This window comes from Pterocles gutturalis, unplaced genomic scaffold (genome assembly GCF_000699245.1).
Source record: "Pterocles gutturalis isolate BGI_N339 unplaced genomic scaffold, ASM69924v1 scaffold4105, whole genome shotgun sequence".
In the NCBI taxonomy this organism is placed as follows: Eukaryota; Metazoa; Chordata; class Aves; order Pterocliformes; family Pteroclidae; genus Pterocles; species Pterocles gutturalis.
This window is the reverse complement of record NW_010143150.1, coordinates 5926-25395: the sequence shown is the minus strand read 5'-3', so window position 1 is coordinate 25395 and position 19470 is coordinate 5926. Positions and strand designations below refer to the sequence as shown.

The window sequence follows — 19470 nt, the reverse complement described above, 5'->3', positions numbered from 1 at the left end:
GTTCCATCATCAACAATGAGACTCAGGCCCTGACTTGAAGCACTCTTGCTCTACAAACCTGAAGGGTTTTTGCCTTGGTGGACTGTGGAAAACCAGACAATGCTGTGATGAACTGAAGCAGGGAAGTTGGATTCACACTCAGATTACCACTTGAGTCTCTCATTTCCACGGTGGTGAGCGAGACAAATGTTTTTGCTGGAGACTTCACTTATTCATATTTTCATCTAAGTGTCTACATATCAAAAGTAACTCCACTAATGCTTCAAAAAGCCCGGATTAAAGTCAGATTAATAGTTTTATGTGGATCTACAGTAGAGCTTTACAAAAAGATCCCACTATATGGAGGGTTGGATCAAATCTTGGAAAATTGTAGCTACTGTAAGGACCCTTGCATTTTCATTTCTAGAGTTTTAGCCTCAGTGTTCAATAGGAAATTCTGAATATAATGAAAATGCCTAAACACATATCAAACACAAACCCCACCTATCTGGGCTGTTTCTCTTTCTACAGCGCAGAATCTTTCCAGTGAGACACGACACCTATCTGGGCTGTTTCTCTTTCTACAGTGCAGAATCTTTCCAGTGATACACGTGTCCTTTCAATAGTTTGAGGACATTTACTAGATTTCTCTTCCTATGAAAATAAAATCTTTGCAATGTCATTTAAAAAAGCAGGCATCAGTGTTGCGTAAACAGTCACACAGCCCATTTTTGCATTGTTGCATTTCCACATTTGATAGCTGTACTTAGAAATTGTCTCAAATAGACCTTTTTAATAACTGCACAACTTCCTTTTACAGTATAGAAACATACAAAGCATTCTTAGGTGGCTTGGTATTTCATGGATGTTACCTTAGTTTGTGGTGTTATACTGAAAATAACAAGAATATTGAGCTGTTCTAACAGCAGCAAAGCTTACCTGTTATGTTCACACAGACAGTGGTAAAGGAAGCTAAAGGAGTCATGGCAACGTTTTGTGCCCGGACTGTCAGGGTGAAAAACTTCGTTGTCTCAAAGTCAAGTGGTTCAGCGACCAGAAGAGAAGCAGATCCGTCAGCTCTGTTTGGCTTCAGATAGAAACGAACTGGCATGTTAGTCTCTGGAACTTGACCCTCCTCCAGATTATACGTAACCCTGGGATCACCAAGAAGGGATGTGGCTTTGATGGTCTGAAGAAGAGAAGAGCCACCACATATGTTCATGAAGCACGGGCTTGCAAGTGTTAAATGTTCAGTTTGATGGCAAGAACATACACGCGTGCGTGTTCTCTAAGAACACATATGCATGCATGACTTGGATAACAGACAGAAGAGAAACAGTTTGCAGAGCTGAGTTTTGTTTTATAACATTTAGGTTTGCTGCAGGTTTTCAGTCACCAGTAGTTCACCTGCCTGTAGATGTGCCAAACAAGAACCACACCACTGGCTAGAGGAAACCCCTTCTCTCTCCTCCTCCCAAAACAAAAGCAATTCAAAAGGCGACTGTTTCTCCACTGAGTCATACATTTTACCAGGCAAGATACAGACAAAAAGCAAACTTGCAGGAGGACAAAGGCAGGGATTATCTGGGAATTTACGGAAGAGACTATCCTTAAAGAATAAGTCTGTACAAGCTAAAAAGGAATTGGTTTGGGTTAGAAGAGCCCAAAGCAAATTACAGCTGTTACATGCTGTAGTGCTAAACTGAGAAAAGCTGTAGGAAAGGTGCAGGCAGGCAGCACAGTCCACTGAGGATGGAGGAGTGAGGAGCTGTCCCTTGGTGGGGATTCTCAAGGATTTCCCACCCAGGCAAGGGAATGGGTCTTGCTTCTGTGGGAGCACACCCTCACAGCCGTTGGTGTAAGAAGTCACTGGAGAACTGCTGCCAGCTGAAATGCTGGCCTGTTCTGCAATAGGTACTGCTGACAAACACTAATGGGGTACACAGGTGTGAAGGCTGATAAGGAAACAGCGCAACACAATAAGGTTGCAGAGTGGGCATTCACGAACCCTTGACATGGAGACACAGCACGACAGAGAAAGAAGCTGAAATGAAGAGGGAGGGAAGTAATTGCACTTCTAACATACCACTATCTTGGTGTCACGAATGGTGTTTTCGGGGATGGTTACCCAGTATCTGCTCTGCTCCCACTGGGGCGGCTGGCTGAGTGCATTAGTGACAGTCACCGTCAGCTCCACTGTGCAGCTTCTGTTCCCTCCATCTGTCGCTACAATATAGCGACTAATGCGCGTTGTCTAGGAAATGAAGAAGATGAAGGATATTTGCAAACTATTCTGTACAAACCAAGAGATTGCAACTAACCCCCTGCAATGGGTTTGGGGGGGTCAGAGGGTGCTCTGATCGAAGCAGAGTCACGTTACCTGGGACAGCAGGCGGTTCACGTATACCCAGCCCGTGCTGGGGTTGATCTGGAAGTAGTCCAGTTGGTGCTCTAACATTGAGTATGTGACAGCAGCATTCACACCTTGGTCATTGTCATGAGCCACAACACGGAGGAAACTCGTCCCCACTGGAGTGTTTTCGCTGAGGAAGTCTTTGAAAAAACAAAGGTATCGTCAGCAGGTCTTGCTCTGATTTACCAGGCTGATCAACCCAGTCATCCTATTTAATCACTTCTAGTTCAAAAACCATTTCATATCTTTGATCTCCCTTGTATGTGTCTCCTTTAGCATTTTTGAGGTGGGACAATCATATTTGCACACTATTTATGACGCAGAGTGGTCATGTTTTCTGTTTTGTTTTTCTCCCTTAATATCTACAGTCTGCGGCAGCGGGGCAGTGAAACTTTAAATCCCCACAACTGCTTTCTCCATGAACACAAATTTGAGCTTTAATTAGCTTTCCTCATCCCCCAGGACATTCAATTGGCCTAGGATTCATGTCCCTGGTACGTCAGTAACAGCCAAAGCTACTCTCAGAAGAGATTTACTGGCACTGAAATAGATTAATGAAAATGAAATTTATTGCTAAGAAACACTGTAAAATATCCTTTTTTGTGTTTGAATTTATGCTTTTGTAGTCAAATCCTGTTAAATCACATTGTAAGAAAAAATACAAAATTACTTGGAAGGGCTGTACTCTCTCATTTCATGTACTTCTGCTGGCTGCTGGCATAACTCCAGCACTTGCTATACCATTTCCTTAATGTCCGTTCTGCGTGCACTTGATAAGATGCACGAGTTAAATCAGGGATTTGACCAACATACAAGTGCAGAGGAATAAAGAATCAGCAGTTTCCAGGGAGAACAGAAACCTATGACTAATGGCATTTGATCTTGTTAGAGAATAAGCTATTTTTAATTCTGTGACGTACAAACATTGATTAGTTCTGTACAGATGCTGGAAAAGTGCTATGCATAAAGTGACCTCATTATCTGCTGTTTCCCCAGCCCCAAGGGCTGCTTTTACTTCAGGACCTTTGCTGGTTCCCTGTGTTCATGAAAAAAGAAGAAAATCTCCCCATTCCTTGGAAGTGCTGAAGTCACCGTAATTACCAAATGTGACCTCTCAGCTTCATTATTTTTGAAAAAAAAAAAATCCTGGACAGTTTCACCTGGAGGACACGTTTGAGGGTAGAAAAGAAAGGTTCACCTTTGCAAAAAAATTACCTTTACCTCAAGGACTTCTCTGTTCTGTCTCAAAATATTTCTCTCCAGTGAGATCACTACTACCTGGCTTCTCAGCACTGCTTCGGCCAGGTTTGCAGAAGCTACTGGTAGGAATGCAGAAATGGCTATTCCCAATCTGCACATTTTAACCCATTTGGCACTTGGAGACAGTGACTATAAGATACTCCAAAAGGTACAACACAATCTTCTTTCTGTCCTTGTGCATACCTCTGAAGTGTCGACATATATTTCGACTATTTTCTAGCAGGTCACTTCTCCTCCTTGTTAGAATCCTGCTGTGCAAGCATCCAACCTCTTTCTAAATCATGCTGAAATGCTGGCCCTCTGTGATGCTAAAGATGACTTATTCACAAGCCATCTTCATTTTAGTAAGGCATTGATCACTGCTTTGCCCTACATGACATTTCCATAGAACTGGCAAAACATCTCCAAAATGGAGTTGTTGTCACGTTTTTTGCCATTCTTGGTGAGGCAATTACACAAGGAAGGGCCTGTCCCAATCCAGCAACTAGGGTGTACGCTTGTCACTTGTGGGTGACATCAAGTGTAGAGGGTCCAAATGTGCAGAATTTTACTAGAGAAGCATCAACCAAAATTAAGTGGAAGACTAATGAAAAGCATGTTGTGTGGGGATGAAAAAGGGAATGGCATCAGGGCAAATGGGAAAAGCTAGCTCAGCAGCACAGTTACAGCAAGAGTCAGGGCTCACAGCCAATCTCAGGCTAGAAGCCATGGATTTCAAGCTGATTGACAAGAAAGAAATACCACTCCAGCCTATTTGAACAGAGGTGCTGTGTCAAAGACACACAGACAATCGTTTTTCTAGTTGGGGATGATGACTTCTCAGCTAGGATGTCATGTTGTGTTTTGGGACGTTTAATAAAAATTCAGTGTGCAGAAAAACTAGGAAGGGAAGAGCTGCAAAGGAAAGGGATCAGATCTGCCTGATCTGTAGAGTGAAGACTGTCAGTGTTTTTAAGAGTATTGCAATGAACAAAGAGGGCAGCGATCAGTTCTGCATATTTCCACTGATGCTGCATTAAGCGGTAACTGGCTTAGCTGGCAGCAAGGGAAGACTGGTCACCTGAAAAACTGACCACCGTTACAAGGAACTGCTAACCAGGTTCATGTTGTGGCACTGGGACAGGTTTTTAAGACACACTCACACTGATAGCGGCTGTTCTCAAACTTGGGGTCGTTGTCATTGACGTCAGCGATAAGGACGGTGACCTGACACACGCCGATGAGCGGTTCCTGTGCCTGGTCGGTAGCAGTGACAGACAGCGTATACTCCCTCTGCTTCTCCCGGTCAAAACTCTGCGTGGTTGTGATGACTCCTGGGAACACAGACCCCTCCTGTTCTGTGTGTCACACCCTCAGGACTGAATTTGCAGAAAGTGACCTGCACATCTCCTGCACAAGAGGAAGCTCTGACCGCACGCAGCACAACCGCCAAGATTAATCCTCACCAAACCCGCAACACGTGTCTTGGACAAGACCGACTCCAATTTCCCTGTCTGTCCTCTCCTCACATGTCACATGCTGCCACCAGTCAACAGCTTCCTCTCCTGCTGCCCTGATAAGGAGCTTCAGTCCGAGTACCTTGTGATCTCACTCCTCAGGCAGCACAGAAGGACTTTCTCCTCCTCACTGAGAGGCCTCTCTTAGGTTTACTCCAGTGATAGTCCAAGTAACTGAATATTTCAAAGACAGCTCATTACTACCTTGGAAAAGATTCACATTGCAGAAGGTACAGGTCCTCTCCACTAACCAAGTCTCTCCCTGTCTCATCTCTTTTCTTCTGATTGGGAGACTTCAAACTGGCGTTCTTGAGGCCATTTCCTGACCTGTGTCTCCACTATGCCAGGAACCAGGACTGATGCTCTGTTGTTGGCCCTTCCAGCCTCCTGCACAGTCTTGGGCATCCAAATAACCCATTTTACTGTTTTGACTACAGAAACATCAACAACTTTTATAACGTCTTCACCAGAAGTGCGTCAAGACTGTCTGCTACTGCCCTGTTCTGGTACAAGGGTTTTGCCTGTATACGCGCTGCACTGGACCTCCTGTTTGTGCATGAGATGAGAAATAAACTCTGGCCACACTTGAAGGGAAGAACCAACTCAAGCTGTTAGGGTCACGCTTTCTGCTCTGCATTTTTATAGCTACACTTGATCCAATAGGAAGGCAACTGATACAGAATAGCTTTTTATTTTCTTATTGATCTGGGGTTTGTTTCTGTACTTCATTTGTCATTTAAATCACTATAATCTTAATTTAATCTACGTGCACAGTTATCCATATACTCTGAATTTTTCCCAGTGTTTATTTTATAAGCTGTTACAGCTAACCCTGCCGTTACACTGTTAAAGCATGAGCCCACATGGACACAGTGGCATTCTCACTACAATACAACAGCATTTTCATTTTATCTCAGTAACCTGAAAGCTACTGACCTGTGTCTGGGTCAATGCTGAAGCCTAGGGAAGCTCCGTCTCTGTGCATGAGCCCATACTTCACCTCTCCATTAACGCCGAGGTCTGCATCGTAGGCTTCTACCTGTAGCACATACGTGCCTGGAGGCTGATTCTCCAGAACCCAGGTGCTGTCGCTGTAGTAAGTGCACTAAAAATACACCCAAACATTCAATCTTATATATTACACAGAGCCACACAAATTTGCTGCAGTGTCAATATTTTTTCCAGTCTGAGAAGAACTTGGAAGAAAATAACTTCAATTACTTATACTCACAAAGCAATCAAGCTCTAAGGGAGAGGAAGGAAAAAAAGAGAATGAAGGCTTTGCACTTCAAGTATGAAGAAAGCTGGCTGCGTGTTCACTTATAGATTCATTCTGCTCTGCGCACGCAGTCCCCTCGGCCCACCAGCAATCACCAGTAGCCAAGAGGCTACCTACCCCAATGATGGGTAGGAAAAGAATATCTGCAGAAAGACATCTTACCTCTCTGAAGACAGGCTTGTTGTTATTAACGTCGTTAACTCCTACAATAACCTCAGCAAAACTGCTGAGAGGGGTGGGTCCGCCTGAGGCATTGTCATCTATCGCAGTGATGTTCAGTGTGTACTGTGGCCCCTTCAGGTTGGGCGGCGGGTTTCTGCGGAGTTTAATGATACCTACATTTGGAAGCATAAAGTGTAATGTTATTTTATCGTGTAAACAAACAAACAAAATCAAGTACGCATCACATTTCTCTGTGACTGCATTGTTGGTTCTCTGTATTTTGGTTGTAAAGCAAAGGAATCAGTCACCTTAGACTGCACAGTCCTTGGACCAGGATCCCAAGGTTTGGTTGATATTTGGAGAAAGGCCGTTGTATCACAGAGCTAATTCTCCTTGATACAAAGCATCCCCATTTGTAGATTATATAAATATGGTGCTTTCTTATGATTTTTTACACACAGGTGAAGAAGAGTCAATGCAGATTATACAGTAAATAACTGTGTTCTATAACCTCTTTCCTTACCTTTGTGACTATCCAGTTCAAAGTTGCCTTCCTCATTGCCTCCTGTGATTAGATATAGCAGCCCGTCTCCATCAGGGTCCTTTGCCCGAACAGTAGCCACCAAGGTGCTGGGACCGGCATCTTCCGAAAGGAAAGTTCTGTAACTGATGCACATAAGGGAGCAATGGCTGCACATTCAGTATCAGAATAACCATTACTGTGTCAACCGTCAAGCAAGATTATAAACTCATTATGAATGTATTTTTTTTTAAGCTTTAGGCATGCAATCATGGAATCTATAATCTGTTTAAGACAAGAATTTGATCATCTTTGTTCGGTGTAGGGTATGTATTTTAGAATTGCAATCCTGCGTTTTTGGTATACAGAATTTCCAATGATCTTTTGGAAGATATCAATATACACCATAACACATTGCACTGCAAACCAGGAACAATTATCTTATACAGATGAGAAAAAGGACTAGTATCTGTCATGGAGTGTTTCTTATGTCCCTATATGCTAATGGAAAGCATCAGATACTACAGAGATGAATATAAAACCTTATTTCATTTTGTAAATAAATGTATGTACATTTTGTATTTAAAACATATCCATACTTTAAACTTGTGAAAAAAACAGAAATTGTATTCATTCAGGAGAGGAAAGAAGGCATTTTAAACCAGCAGGGCCTCAGGAATTTAGTTTATAATACAATCTGCTGATGGTAAACCTAAGTTTTAGTGTTTGCTAACTACCATCTCCATCTGTCATATATTTATAGATTGATAATAATTTTGACACCTAGAAATAAATACAGTCAAAAATCTGTCCCTGTAGAGTCAGGTGTTTTACTCATTCTGCTCTCTCCATATCAAACAGCTGCTCTATGAAGTCAATATGCTGGTATCACAACTGGTGTATTTTTTTGATACAATCTAGAAATGAAGGTCTGACTTCTACAGAATTCATACAGATTACCCCTCTGTTTCACTGGTACTTACAGTTGCACAAAAAGACAAGTGACCAAACATTATTAAGGTTACACATATGAACAGCATCTGTGAAAACCGAAGCAGGCGTTCAAGCTGGCTTACATGGGCTGGGAGAAGACAGGAGCCTCGTCATTCACGTTGGCCACTCGAATCCGCACAGACGCCGTCCCTGTCCGAGGGGGATGTCCTTTATCGACAGCTATCACCACAAACTCATACATATGGTTTGCTCGCTCAAAGTTCAGCCTCTGGTTAGAATTGATGACCCCGTGATGTGTGATGGAAAAATCAGTGCTCTGGATGAAATAAGTGATCTCAGAGTTGGAGCCAGAGTCGCAGTCTGTTGCAAGCACTGTCAGAGAACACATTTAACAGAATGGTCATGCTGCAGAGGAGGTCAACTTCAGATACTTTTTTTTTGGGGGGGGGGAACAGACATCACCGAAACCTCTTTTATCCATAAAAGCCTTATTTTTGTGGTAAGAGTCTGAGAACTCAGCAGGAGGCTGGGAGTAAAAAAGCAAAACATCTCTTCCCCTCCTCCAGCCCAGCCTGAGTGATCACAACAAGGCAGCTTTGCAAGGGAGCCATGATCCCAGTGGTCTCCAACATGCTTTGTACAAATAGCAGGCAACACTGGTAATTACTGCACAATCAATATGCACATTGGTAGAACATTATCAGTCATAAACTGTGTCCTCACTCTCTCCAGGGATGCTGTTCAAATTTAATTAGCTCCCAGCTATGTTATAGCTAAAGTACTTTTTAATTACCTGGCACTTCAAGGTACAAAGAGTGATTAAACATCCCTCCCCAGCAAGTGATTATTCAGTAGGCTGGGTGTCCCATCTGCTCAGAAGCAGCAAATCAGCAGAACAAAGAGCTAGAGCTCACAACGTAGTGTCAAAAGTGATATTTAAAAGCAGGAGCTCACCTCCTTAATTACCCTGCCTTTTTTCTAGCCAAACAAGGAGGCTTGCACTCATACCCACACTGGCACTAAACAAATTCCCTATTCCACCAGGAGGATGCGGGTACAGGCATCGCGGTAGCACACAGCCCTTCAGAAGCAGAACAGTGGCTGCAGTGCATGGACACCCTGGCAGACAGCTACAGCGTCACCCAAAAATGAGATGAAGAAACAAGGACACATCACTATCATAGTATTAACTCAAAGGGGTTAATTCCCTCAAAGTAGAAGAGAAAGTTTTCCAAAAGCACACTGAAATGCTGTGCTACTTAGTTGCAAAAAACTCAACTACCTCTGCCTGTCCAAAGTTACTCATCTTGGCTTAAAAGGACATTTAGGGTGGCTGTAACATTTTGTTTAACATCTCTCAAAATCCTACTGTGAATAAATGTTTGGGTGTGTTACACACTACAAAAGCAAGGGCTTTAATCACTCTTTTGCTGTACTGAAAACCTACATGTATTAAAAACTCAAGAAAGACTGAAATGAAAGTGACTTAAAACTGCTACCTTCAGTGGTCAAGTATTGTTTTTTAGAAAGATATGCAGAGAGCGAAAACACATTTGATTTGAAAAGTTCTGATTTAATCTACAGAGTCAGTACCAAGATATTGTAACCATTCACAAAAGTACATTTTATGTGCTCAACTATTATACTTTTCTTCCCAGAGATGTTTTCTGGCAAATAGGGAACGTGATGCCTACCTGTACGTGACAAAGATGTGCCTTACTTCACAATAGCAACTGGGAAGTCCATTCTCCTTCCATTTCATTCCATCCTGCAAACTGATTTGCGTTGCAAAGGTATTTTGAGGATCATATAGCAACCACAAACAGGTCTGTGGTAGCTCTACCCCTGCTCTAAGCCAGCTTAGTGCAAGCTGACTCCAGCTCAAAGCCTGGTATGTCAGCACAAAGTTGCCAGCTACAGCTCTGAGCCCTGCTCTGCTGGCACAGCGGTGCAGCTGAAGGAGTTCGCTAACCCCTGCTGAGAGCCCCCCTCCATGCTCTTCAAATCATAGCTTGTTTGCATCTAGACACCTTAAAGCACATGCAGTGAGCATAAATCTGCCCATAAGGACTAGACAGACCGACTCAGCTAGCATAGCACCAGTGCTACAAACATGATACCAGCCAGACTGCGAAAGTGTTAAAATAAAAATGGTTGACCTTGAAAACCTACACTTACATCATCCACAGTTTTAACAAATGCCATATATCACACTATCTTTTTCACTGCCATTGATAGCAACCCAGTCAGACACAGAATGGGAAAGGCTGTCTCAAATTTGCTTGCTTTTTTTTTTTTTTTGTTTTGTTTGTGGAACATTTTGAGGTTACAGCATCCCACCCCTCAAGGAACTATGGGTAGGATAAGAGCCGCTTTCTTTTTTTTTTTTTTTTTTCTTTTCCCTGAGATGACATTTGCTTTGACAGTCAGAGTTAGTGGCACAGCACTCACCCAGCACAGGGTCCAGGTGACTGCACACCTCGCTTCCTTGCAGCCACTACCAACACTGCTCAGCCCTTCCACACCACGTGAGTGTTCACCCACCCATTTTCACTGACTGTCACTACACCTCCACCCTGCATTTTCTTTTCTAAGAAGGCTCTTTCTCTTCACACATACCCTGCATGGCAAGACAACCAAACGGGATGCATTTGCACAGCTGTGCTGCCTTTCTGCTTGCTTTGGACACGGGGCATACAGTGTTTCCCCACAGCTGGGTGACTTTTGATCTGCTTTGAAGGTCTCCTGGAGAGAAAAGCATTCATCTCTTTCGGGAAAATCATCTGCTTAAGAATTTTAGGAGTTGATTATTCCAACCAACTTATTTCAAGAGTGACCTTGAAATTTTGTTTGGAACTTGTGGCTTAAAATTAATTCCAACACTTCTAATCTTTCAACAGCCTCTAAAAATGTCGTTTGTGTACTCAGGGTTTAGGTGCAAGCGATAAGTGTCCATATTAAACACAACAAACTTGGAATGATGACTGGAAAGCCACAACCATAAATACAAAAGTTCACAGGCTTTCCAAAGGTTTCTCCTTTAACACTGTAAGTCAATTATCCAGCATTAGTATCTATTTGATAAATTTAGCTGCCCATTTAAAAAACTCTTTCTTTTTTTTTTTTCTTTTTTTTTTTTTTCAATTGACACATTAAAAAAAGAAAAACTAGTTGCAGCTGCTTCCAGGACACAAAAAGCTGTTCAAGCTGAGTTAAAAGCTAGCCACAAGATTTAAAGGAAACAATCTATGGCAATCCACTAAGTCACTGCCTGTCAGCTGCCTTCACTGCTCTTGTGATAGCACAGAATCCCTCCTTGGGCACATCTGTGTGACACAGCACAGTGGTCCTCACCCAAAGACAATCACAGATCTGCTTCCAGGATACCAAAAAGCCATCTATAGCTCGCCAGGAAGGCTACCAGCCATGTTGTACAAAGGCAGCGCTCCCTGAGGAAGAGACACAGTAAGCACATGAACACAGAACGCAAGCTGGCAGGTCCGTGGCAAGACTGGAACAAAAGGTACCGGGCTGGTCCTCACCTTGCAGTAGAGACGTGCCGACAGGAATGGTTTCAGGAATGTTGTCTCTGCTGTAAATGGAGTGCTGGAATTCAGGAGAACAGTCATTTTCATCGGTGATATGGACCATGACCTGAGACAAAAAGATGTGCTGAGAGGAGATCTTAGTTCCAACACTTAGGAAGACGGGCACCTCGTTCTGGACACTGCCTGGGCAGTCATTGCTTCTGCTGCTGTCCTGTCCTTACACCTCTCATGCTAAACTCTCGTGCCTCCTGCCTGCACCATAAAGCCTCCTCCCTCCCAAGCATGGTCACTAGTTTCCTAGGCTGTCCCTGCGTGTGAGTGGTCCCGTAAGGAGGTAACGAAGGTTGCACAGACAGTGGGTAGGAAGCGGGGGGATCCACCCACCTCAGTCACGCTGCTCAGAGTGCTCTCAACTTCCACGGCTTTCAGTAAGAGGTGGTAGAGGTGGTGCTCGCTCTCGTAGTCCACGGGGTGGGTCAGGCTGAGCTCTCCGCTCTCCTGCCTCACCCTGAAGAGCCCGCTGGGGTTCGTCAGCAGAGTGTATGAAAGAGGCTGGCTCTGGAAAGAAACAGCCTCAACAACCGCTACTCTGTAAAGAATGAGAGAAAAACCCTTTGCTTCAGAACAACAACAACAGAAGCTGTCTCCTGAGCACCAGAAGGGGAAGATGAGGATGACAAAAGGTGGATTGCTGACTCTGTCGATGCTGGATCAGCTTTCTGTTCGGACTGGAAATTCCCACGCTTCAGGGAGCCCACCCTCCCTTCTCTCACCAAACTGATCCCCTGACATAGCAGGGCTAGGACATTTCAACCCCTGCTAACATGAAACATCTTTTTCTTCCCTTTCGTACCCTTCCAAATACTTGAGAGCAGTTACTGGTTTAGCTTCAGTTACAGAGATAACTGAACTACTTTTGACTTTCTCTGAAGCTGTATATTCAGAAAAGGAACGGGTTTAGAGATGGATGGGAAACCTACGAAGCACAGGGCCTTTCCAGACCCAGCCATCCCCCTTGTCAGGACAGGAAATTAATGTTTGCCTCCCTGCTGTGCCTTATGCTTTGAAGTTCCATCTCTCAGGACAGTCTCTGGCCAGCGTGACAATACACTTTAAGCCCATCTCAGTGAAAGCTCCAGAGAAGGAGACAAATTTCCCACCTCCTCCTCATTCAGTCTCTTTTAAGGAGTAAGTGGCACACCTCCAGCATTTTTTCTTACTTCATCAGCTTATTTTGAGGCTTCCTACTCCTTAAAAGCCCTATGGCGTTGCTCCACCTGCTACTCGGTGCCTTAAAAGCCCAGGCTGCTCAAGCAGCTGAACAGCAACAATAAAACCAGAGCTCAGCAGCGTCTCCCCACTGCGGCTTGGCTTGGCCACTCTTCACGGCCCTTGGAGACTGAGCTGTATCTTTTTGCACTTCACATGAGTTATCTCAAGAGTCTGGCAATGACTTGGCTTTCTAAAAATTTAAATACAAGTCAAATGCGATAGAAACAACTCCAAAGCTGGTTAATGAAAAGACAGTGTTTTTCAAGCACTCATTTGTATCTGAAGTGCTCCAGGAGATGCAAACCCAGGACTTTGGTTGTTTTAATTCATGACGTAATGCAAGACCCCAAAAGCATTAAAATGATAATTTCAGCAGAATTCCAGCATACCAGACTACACCATGTATTTCAGCAGAATTCCAGCACACCAGACTACACCATGTACCACACTGGAGACTCTCAAACAACAGAAAAGGCATAATTTTTTCTAGAAAACACAATGCTACTTTTAAAGCGTAATAGGCAAACACTTTAAATAGCACTGAGAAGCAACAACACACAGATTTCAGTTTATTATGCTCTGTGAAGCTCCTCTCAGACCACAGGGAAGGAGCTCACCTAACAAAGTACAACTTACTTTTCTCCTGCTGGAGTATTTTCAGGAACAAACACGCTGTAGGACATGTTAGTGAACTGCGGAGGTCGGGAGCCCACCAGGATGGAAATGGAGGCATAGGGGCTTTTGTTGCCATGGTTATCGATGGCCTCCACAGTAACCACGTACTCCTTGTTCCACGGCAAAGGCAAGCCAGTCGTCATGATAATGCCAGTATCCTTATCAACTTGGAATCGCTCTTCACCACCTATCAATATGTGCACAAAGCTGGTGTGAAAAATGCCCCACAGAAAGAATGTTTGCATCTTCACTATTTTAAGGTGAGCTATCCTCAAATCATCTCCCTAGGCATGCACTGCTTTTTTCCTCTACAGCTGTGCACCTAATCTTTCACTCACACCATGCTCTGCTGACTGGTGCCGTGTAAAAGAGACGAGAAGGGGTGAGAAATGGAGCCTTAAGCTAACAGTAACGCTGCAACTGATTTCAAAATAGAAGTAAAGCAAAGATAGTGGCAGCAAGAAAGTTTCCTACCCATATAACTAATTTTACTTAGAGCACCTCCAGCTTCTACTGGCTGTACCTGCTGTATCTCTAAGGATTCCCCAAGGGAAAAATCTATCAACAAAATGATAAAATGGGCAATTGTTACAAAAAAAAGTGCAACTTAACAGAATTTTACCATTTTTTTCAGAATAGACCTACCTGCAATGAGTGTGTAAGTTATCTCAGCACTGGTGTTTTCACTGTTGCTGTAATATGCAACTAGCTGGTAGACAAGAGTGCCTTTTCGGGCGTCTGGGTCCACACGTGCCAGGTAGGGGTATGGGTACATGCCCCAGGACAGAAGTTCCTCTTCTGGGGCAAGGAGTGTCACGTGGCAGAGGTACCAGTCATTATCTGAAAAAGACAAACGGATTTCTAGACAGCTTGTTCACAAACTCGAGTCAGGAATGTTTAAGATCTTATCCATTAGTATCTGTAAACAAACTGAATGCCCATCACATTCATCCTATCGCATGCACAAAAAAAACAGTGCAGATGAAGCAGCTCAATGTGTGTTAAGTGCAGCTAACAACTAATGAAAAATACTTTCAATAATAGCTTTTAATTAGTTAGAGATGCATATTAAATACTATGTTAGTTGCACCACTTGCCATGACACAGTTTCAAGGGCATAGTTATCCGCACTGGTGAAATCTGACCTTTTTATTTTCAACAAATTCAACACAAATGTTGCCAGTTTTACAAAATCAGGTTTAGGGCTTATTAAAATATTTCTCTTAAACATCAGTGGAAGTGGCAAGTGATCACATCTCCCTAAAATTCTTCCTGTTCCAAAACTAAGTTTTTTAGTTTCTCAAACCACTGGATATTCAAGGAAAGGCAGACATGCCTTCTTCTACTGGGTGTTTAGCCTGGAGAGAAGGAGGCTGAGGGGAGACCTTATCGCTCTCTACAGCTACCTGAAAGGAGGGTGTAGTGAGGTGGGTGTTGGTCTCTTCTCCCAAGTAACAAGGGATAGGACAAGAGGAAATGGCCTCAAGTTGTTCCATAGGAAGTTTAAATTGGATATTAGGAAAAATTTCTTTACCAAAAGAGTCATAAAGCATTGGGACAGGCTGCCCAGGGAAATGGTTGAGTCACCATCCCTGGAGGTATTTAAAATACGTGGAGATGTGGTGCTTAGGGACATGGTTTAGTGGTGGGCTTGGCAGTGCTAGGTTAACGGATGGACTTGATCTTAAAGGTCTTTTCCAACCTAAATGATTCTATGACTCTATGAAGAAAAGATTGGTTTAAAGGTCAGGTCTAAGTTGAAGCAAGTTGCAAACTCTTTAAAAATCAGTACTGAACACACACCGGAGACTACCCGGAGGCAGTCAAACAGCGCTATTCTGCCCTATCATTCAGAAAAAGCTGTTCAGAAGCAGCACTTCAAGCCTTCGCTACTCAGGAGTATGAACATTTCTGTTCTGGTAGCTGCCTCCTCTTTGCCCAGACAACAGCCTTGAGAAACTCAAGGATTTTAAGTGGCAATCAAATACTATGAAAAATTATTGCATTGACTTGAAACAAGTCAGTGAAGCAAAACCAGTCTTGATGAAGTAGGGTTTTTTTCCAGCAATGCATTGGTTTTTCAACTGTCATAACTGCAAAGGCATTATCAGATGAAGCCCCAGAAATCAATAGTGTTTTATTTTGTTCCACTGACACAACCGCAGCACCCTATTAAATCAAAATGCACCCAGTGATGTTCCAGCTCACCCATTTTGTCTATATGAATCATCCCCTGAAAGGAAGGAAATAATCAGGAAGCCAGGCTCTACAGCCTGCAAAACAAGGCTATCAACAGGATAAAACACCTGGCCTCTGCACCATGCATTTGAAAAAATATCTTGGTATGATGAATCTGGAAGAGAATATTAAGGGGCTGGTTTTGTTTGGGACACCAGTATATCCCCAAAGCTTCAGCTCTATCCCTAGTTTACATATAAGAAAGGCATGTCAGGGATGGCAAAAAAAGGTGTCAACCAACCACCAGCCGAGAGGAACCTAAGTAAAAGGGTTAGGATGTAGCTAGTGCAAGGACGGGAGAACCCACCACATGGCCATCCCTGAAATGAAGAGCCGCTAACTTTCTGTCTCTGAGGGCTAAACACACTTCAGCAGATCAGAGCAGATATACCCGTGCCATCCTTGGGCAAGAGCATGAAAGCAAAGAAAGAGCTGGAAAAGGATTTTAAACTGCAAGTGGCTACTCTTGCAAGCTTGTGTCAATTCCATGTTCCTTTAAACATTTATTTTCCTCCCTTAGCAGAAGGAGGAAATGTGATAGAAATAATTTTCTTTTCCCAAGATGAGGATTAGAGCTGCACTGACTGATGTGGGTTTCCTAATCCTGGGAAGCTGAGAAGTAAAAAATGTGCATAAAAAATGGTAGTTTATGTTTTGCTTATATCCCCTCTGGCAAAACGAATCATTTGAATGTAAAAGAGACAGCATGGTATGGGAAGGAGTTTCTGAAGTACCCAGCTTAAAATAGGACATCAAGGCGGGATGCATACGCAGCCCCTCATTGTGCTGTCAGGCCACACTGATACCCCTCAGTGGCAGGGCAAGACAACAGCAGCTGTGGCTTGCTATTGAACCCTCACCAGGAAATCAATCCACACCTGAGAAATGGTTACTATCACAGCTAGGAAACTCTTGTTCTCTTCAGGACCGAAACACAAAACTAGTTTCAAATGATGTGTATTTCCTCAAATTAAAAAGAATGTAATTGCCAGACAACACCTGGGGCACTGAATGAGCTAATAAACTTCTATCTCAAATATCACACAAAATTATATTTGAGAGAGAAAATATTTTGTGTATACATATGCATATAACTTGTCCTAGACGTCATATAAATGCCTGTCCTGGAAAATCTGCAAATTTCCTTATAAATTAAAATTTTCAAGAGTAATTTTTTAAAAAATATAATTGGATATACTGAAGACTATGAAAAGATCAATGTGTTTTGATAGAACCAGAAAGGCAAAAAAGAATGACTCATTGATTTAGGCTTAAGTTGCCTTCAGGCTCCAGAGCTCCCCGCAGACAGGGCAGGTATGGAGGCAGCAGGGTAAATGCTTCGCAGGCAGCAGCTTGCACGCAACCCAACAGCAGGCAGCAGCCGTCCCAACGAACGCCGCTGACAGGATGTGTTCCCACCTTATCCCTGCACTTTACTGTGAAGACAGGGGAACCATCACCTGTTTCCAAGATCTGTAGTGGAGACCAGGCTCTCTGCTTGCCACAAGAAATGTTTTCCTTTTTTTTTTATGTTTAGTGTTACAGTCACTGGGCTTACAATTTGCAGCTCATGCTCCTGTCTCCCAAACATGGGACAGACCTGAGGAGCCTCAGGAAAGATCAAAGGAAGGAAAACAAAGGGGATTTGTACAGGAAGATGAGAGAAAACACAAGACTAATCAGAAACTGTAATCCGTGGAGTTTAAGGATACTACACTTCACACCCTCCCCCAACACAGCGTGATGTAAAGACAAGCCACTGACAGTGATGAACACTTCCCCTCCCGTAGCTAACAGCCCCATCCCCTTGATGAGGCTCCAGCGAAGAGGACAGGGAGACGAGGCCTCCTGCTCTTTTGGAGGAGCAGAGAAAAAGCCCCGGCTATCATTGCTGACATCTGTGCAAGTCAACAGGGCTTGAACTGGGGTGAAACCCCAGTGGAGTTACCGGCACAGTGGCTGGAGCATTGAGAGGCAGCTTTTGTGCCCCTCAAAAGCTACAGACAACCAATTACCCCTGCTGTCATCTAACACTGGCATGACATTAGATTAAAATGTCTCCTGGTTTTGGTTGCTTTTTCTGTTGGGTTTTTGGGTTTGTTTTTCTTTCAAGCACTGTTCACTGCTCTCACTCAGATTTCATTAAGAAGGCTTCACATAAACCACCTCGCAAATCAGAAGTGCCAGTTCATCAGCCTTTTTCATAACTAGATGCTCTACGGTTGTGAGACGCACTGGTGCCCCAGTTTCTAACCATTGTCCTTGGCTAACAACAGATATTTTTAAAATTCAAGCTGCTTTTGAACATTCCAGACTTTATTTTGTAGCTATGGTCAGTCACGTACACCCGCACTACCTGGGGATCAGACAAGATTGGGTCACTGGGTTAAGTATCTCATAAACTAACTCTAAAACATCCCTGTTCTCAAAGCACCTGCAATCCAGACTTCATCCACTACTCTGTATCCTATAAACACTGAAGTATTCAATCTGAAAAAAAAAATTAAAATACATATGGACATGCCTCATGAAAACTCTCCCATGTGTATTTTTGTGCCTTTCAGAAATTTCCCTAAAACTAAGTATACATAGGAATAATCTACTTAAGAGTATTTAAACTTCCAACAAAATGCATTATAGCAGTAAGTAGTTCATTATCACTTTTGGAAATGCCTTCTAGCCTCAAGCAGTGATATTTACACAGTCATGCTGTCTGCTGTGCCCCCAACTGCCCAAGTGGCTTTTGAATCTGGTGGCCAGCTTGTTCCGCCAAGCTTTATGAAAGTCAGCAGCTGCACAGAAGATGGGGATCCCAAAGAAGGGTGCCCACGGAGGGAAAGGAGAAAGGAAAGCAGCTTTTGCTTGGTCTCGCTGAGCAGACCTGTCAGCAATGCCTACAATATGCCTGTGTCCGCCCCAGCTACTGCACGTGCTGCCGTCCCTCCTGGGAGAAGCGCTGGGGGAGAACCTTCATGGCACAGGTCACCCCTCCATAACTAAAGGCTTAATTCTCTGAATTTCTTTTCTCCAACTCCCTGAAGAAAAGTTGCACAGGACAGTTGTAGTACAGCTAGTGTGCTGTCATGAAAACGATGGGTCAGTTCCACCCCAAACGCTGCTGAAAGATCCCTGAGGGTGAAGTTTCCACTAATTAACAGATTCAGTTTCAATAAATCCTTCTAAGGTTTGGATACAATGCTCAGGGGTATTGTATCCCCTTGTCACACACCACACAGCCATGAGGATTAGGAACCCTTCACAGCACGACAGAGAAGGTGGGAAGTACATTTACAGGATCTCAAAAGCTCACAGATTACAAGATTCGTCATCACAGCACGACAGAGAAGGTGGGAAGTACAATTATTTACAGGATCTCAAAAGCTCCCAGATTACAAGATTCGTCACAAAACAATTTTTTTTACTACAGCTTGCCATATTAACAGCCTCCTAATCACCACTAAAAGATGCCATTTAATACTATACAAACCATATTTATTTTTGCAGGCATGCCAGTTGGTAAGGAAGTCAGACCATGCTGACATAGTAAGAATAGCTGAGGAGTCAGCAGCACAGAAGACATTTGGGGTTTTTTTTTTTATTTTTTTTTTTAAGAAGGAAAGTGCTGTAAGACACAGCTGCAATCTCGGCATTTAAAAGTTGCTTCTCTTCAGCAG

At 43.3% G+C, this 19470-nt stretch overlaps 1 protein-coding gene across 1 annotated transcript in view; it reads right to left on the bottom strand.

The window, feature by feature from the left end:
• LOC104469875 (neural-cadherin-like) overlaps positions 1 to 14393 on the bottom strand; it is a 38271-nt gene extending 23878 nt beyond the window's left edge. The window contains exons 1-12 of the mRNA XM_010084597.1: positions 14204 to 14393; positions 13520 to 13745; positions 11996 to 12200; positions 11606 to 11717; positions 8186 to 8435; positions 7113 to 7255; positions 6590 to 6762; positions 6085 to 6253; positions 4795 to 4965; positions 2360 to 2532; positions 2066 to 2233; positions 919 to 1168 (exon numbers count right to left, since the gene is read on the bottom strand). Of these exons, the coding sequence (XP_010082899.1) occupies positions 919 to 1168; positions 2066 to 2233; positions 2360 to 2532; positions 4795 to 4965; positions 6085 to 6253; positions 6590 to 6762; positions 7113 to 7255; positions 8186 to 8435; positions 11606 to 11717; positions 11996 to 12200; positions 13520 to 13745; positions 14204 to 14333 (2170 nt within the window). The 5' untranslated portion in view covers positions 14334 to 14393. The remainder of the gene's footprint in view (positions 1 to 918; positions 1169 to 2065; positions 2234 to 2359; positions 2533 to 4794; positions 4966 to 6084; positions 6254 to 6589; positions 6763 to 7112; positions 7256 to 8185; positions 8436 to 11605; positions 11718 to 11995; positions 12201 to 13519; positions 13746 to 14203) is intronic.
• Between the last annotated feature and the right edge of the window lie 5077 nt (positions 14394 to 19470).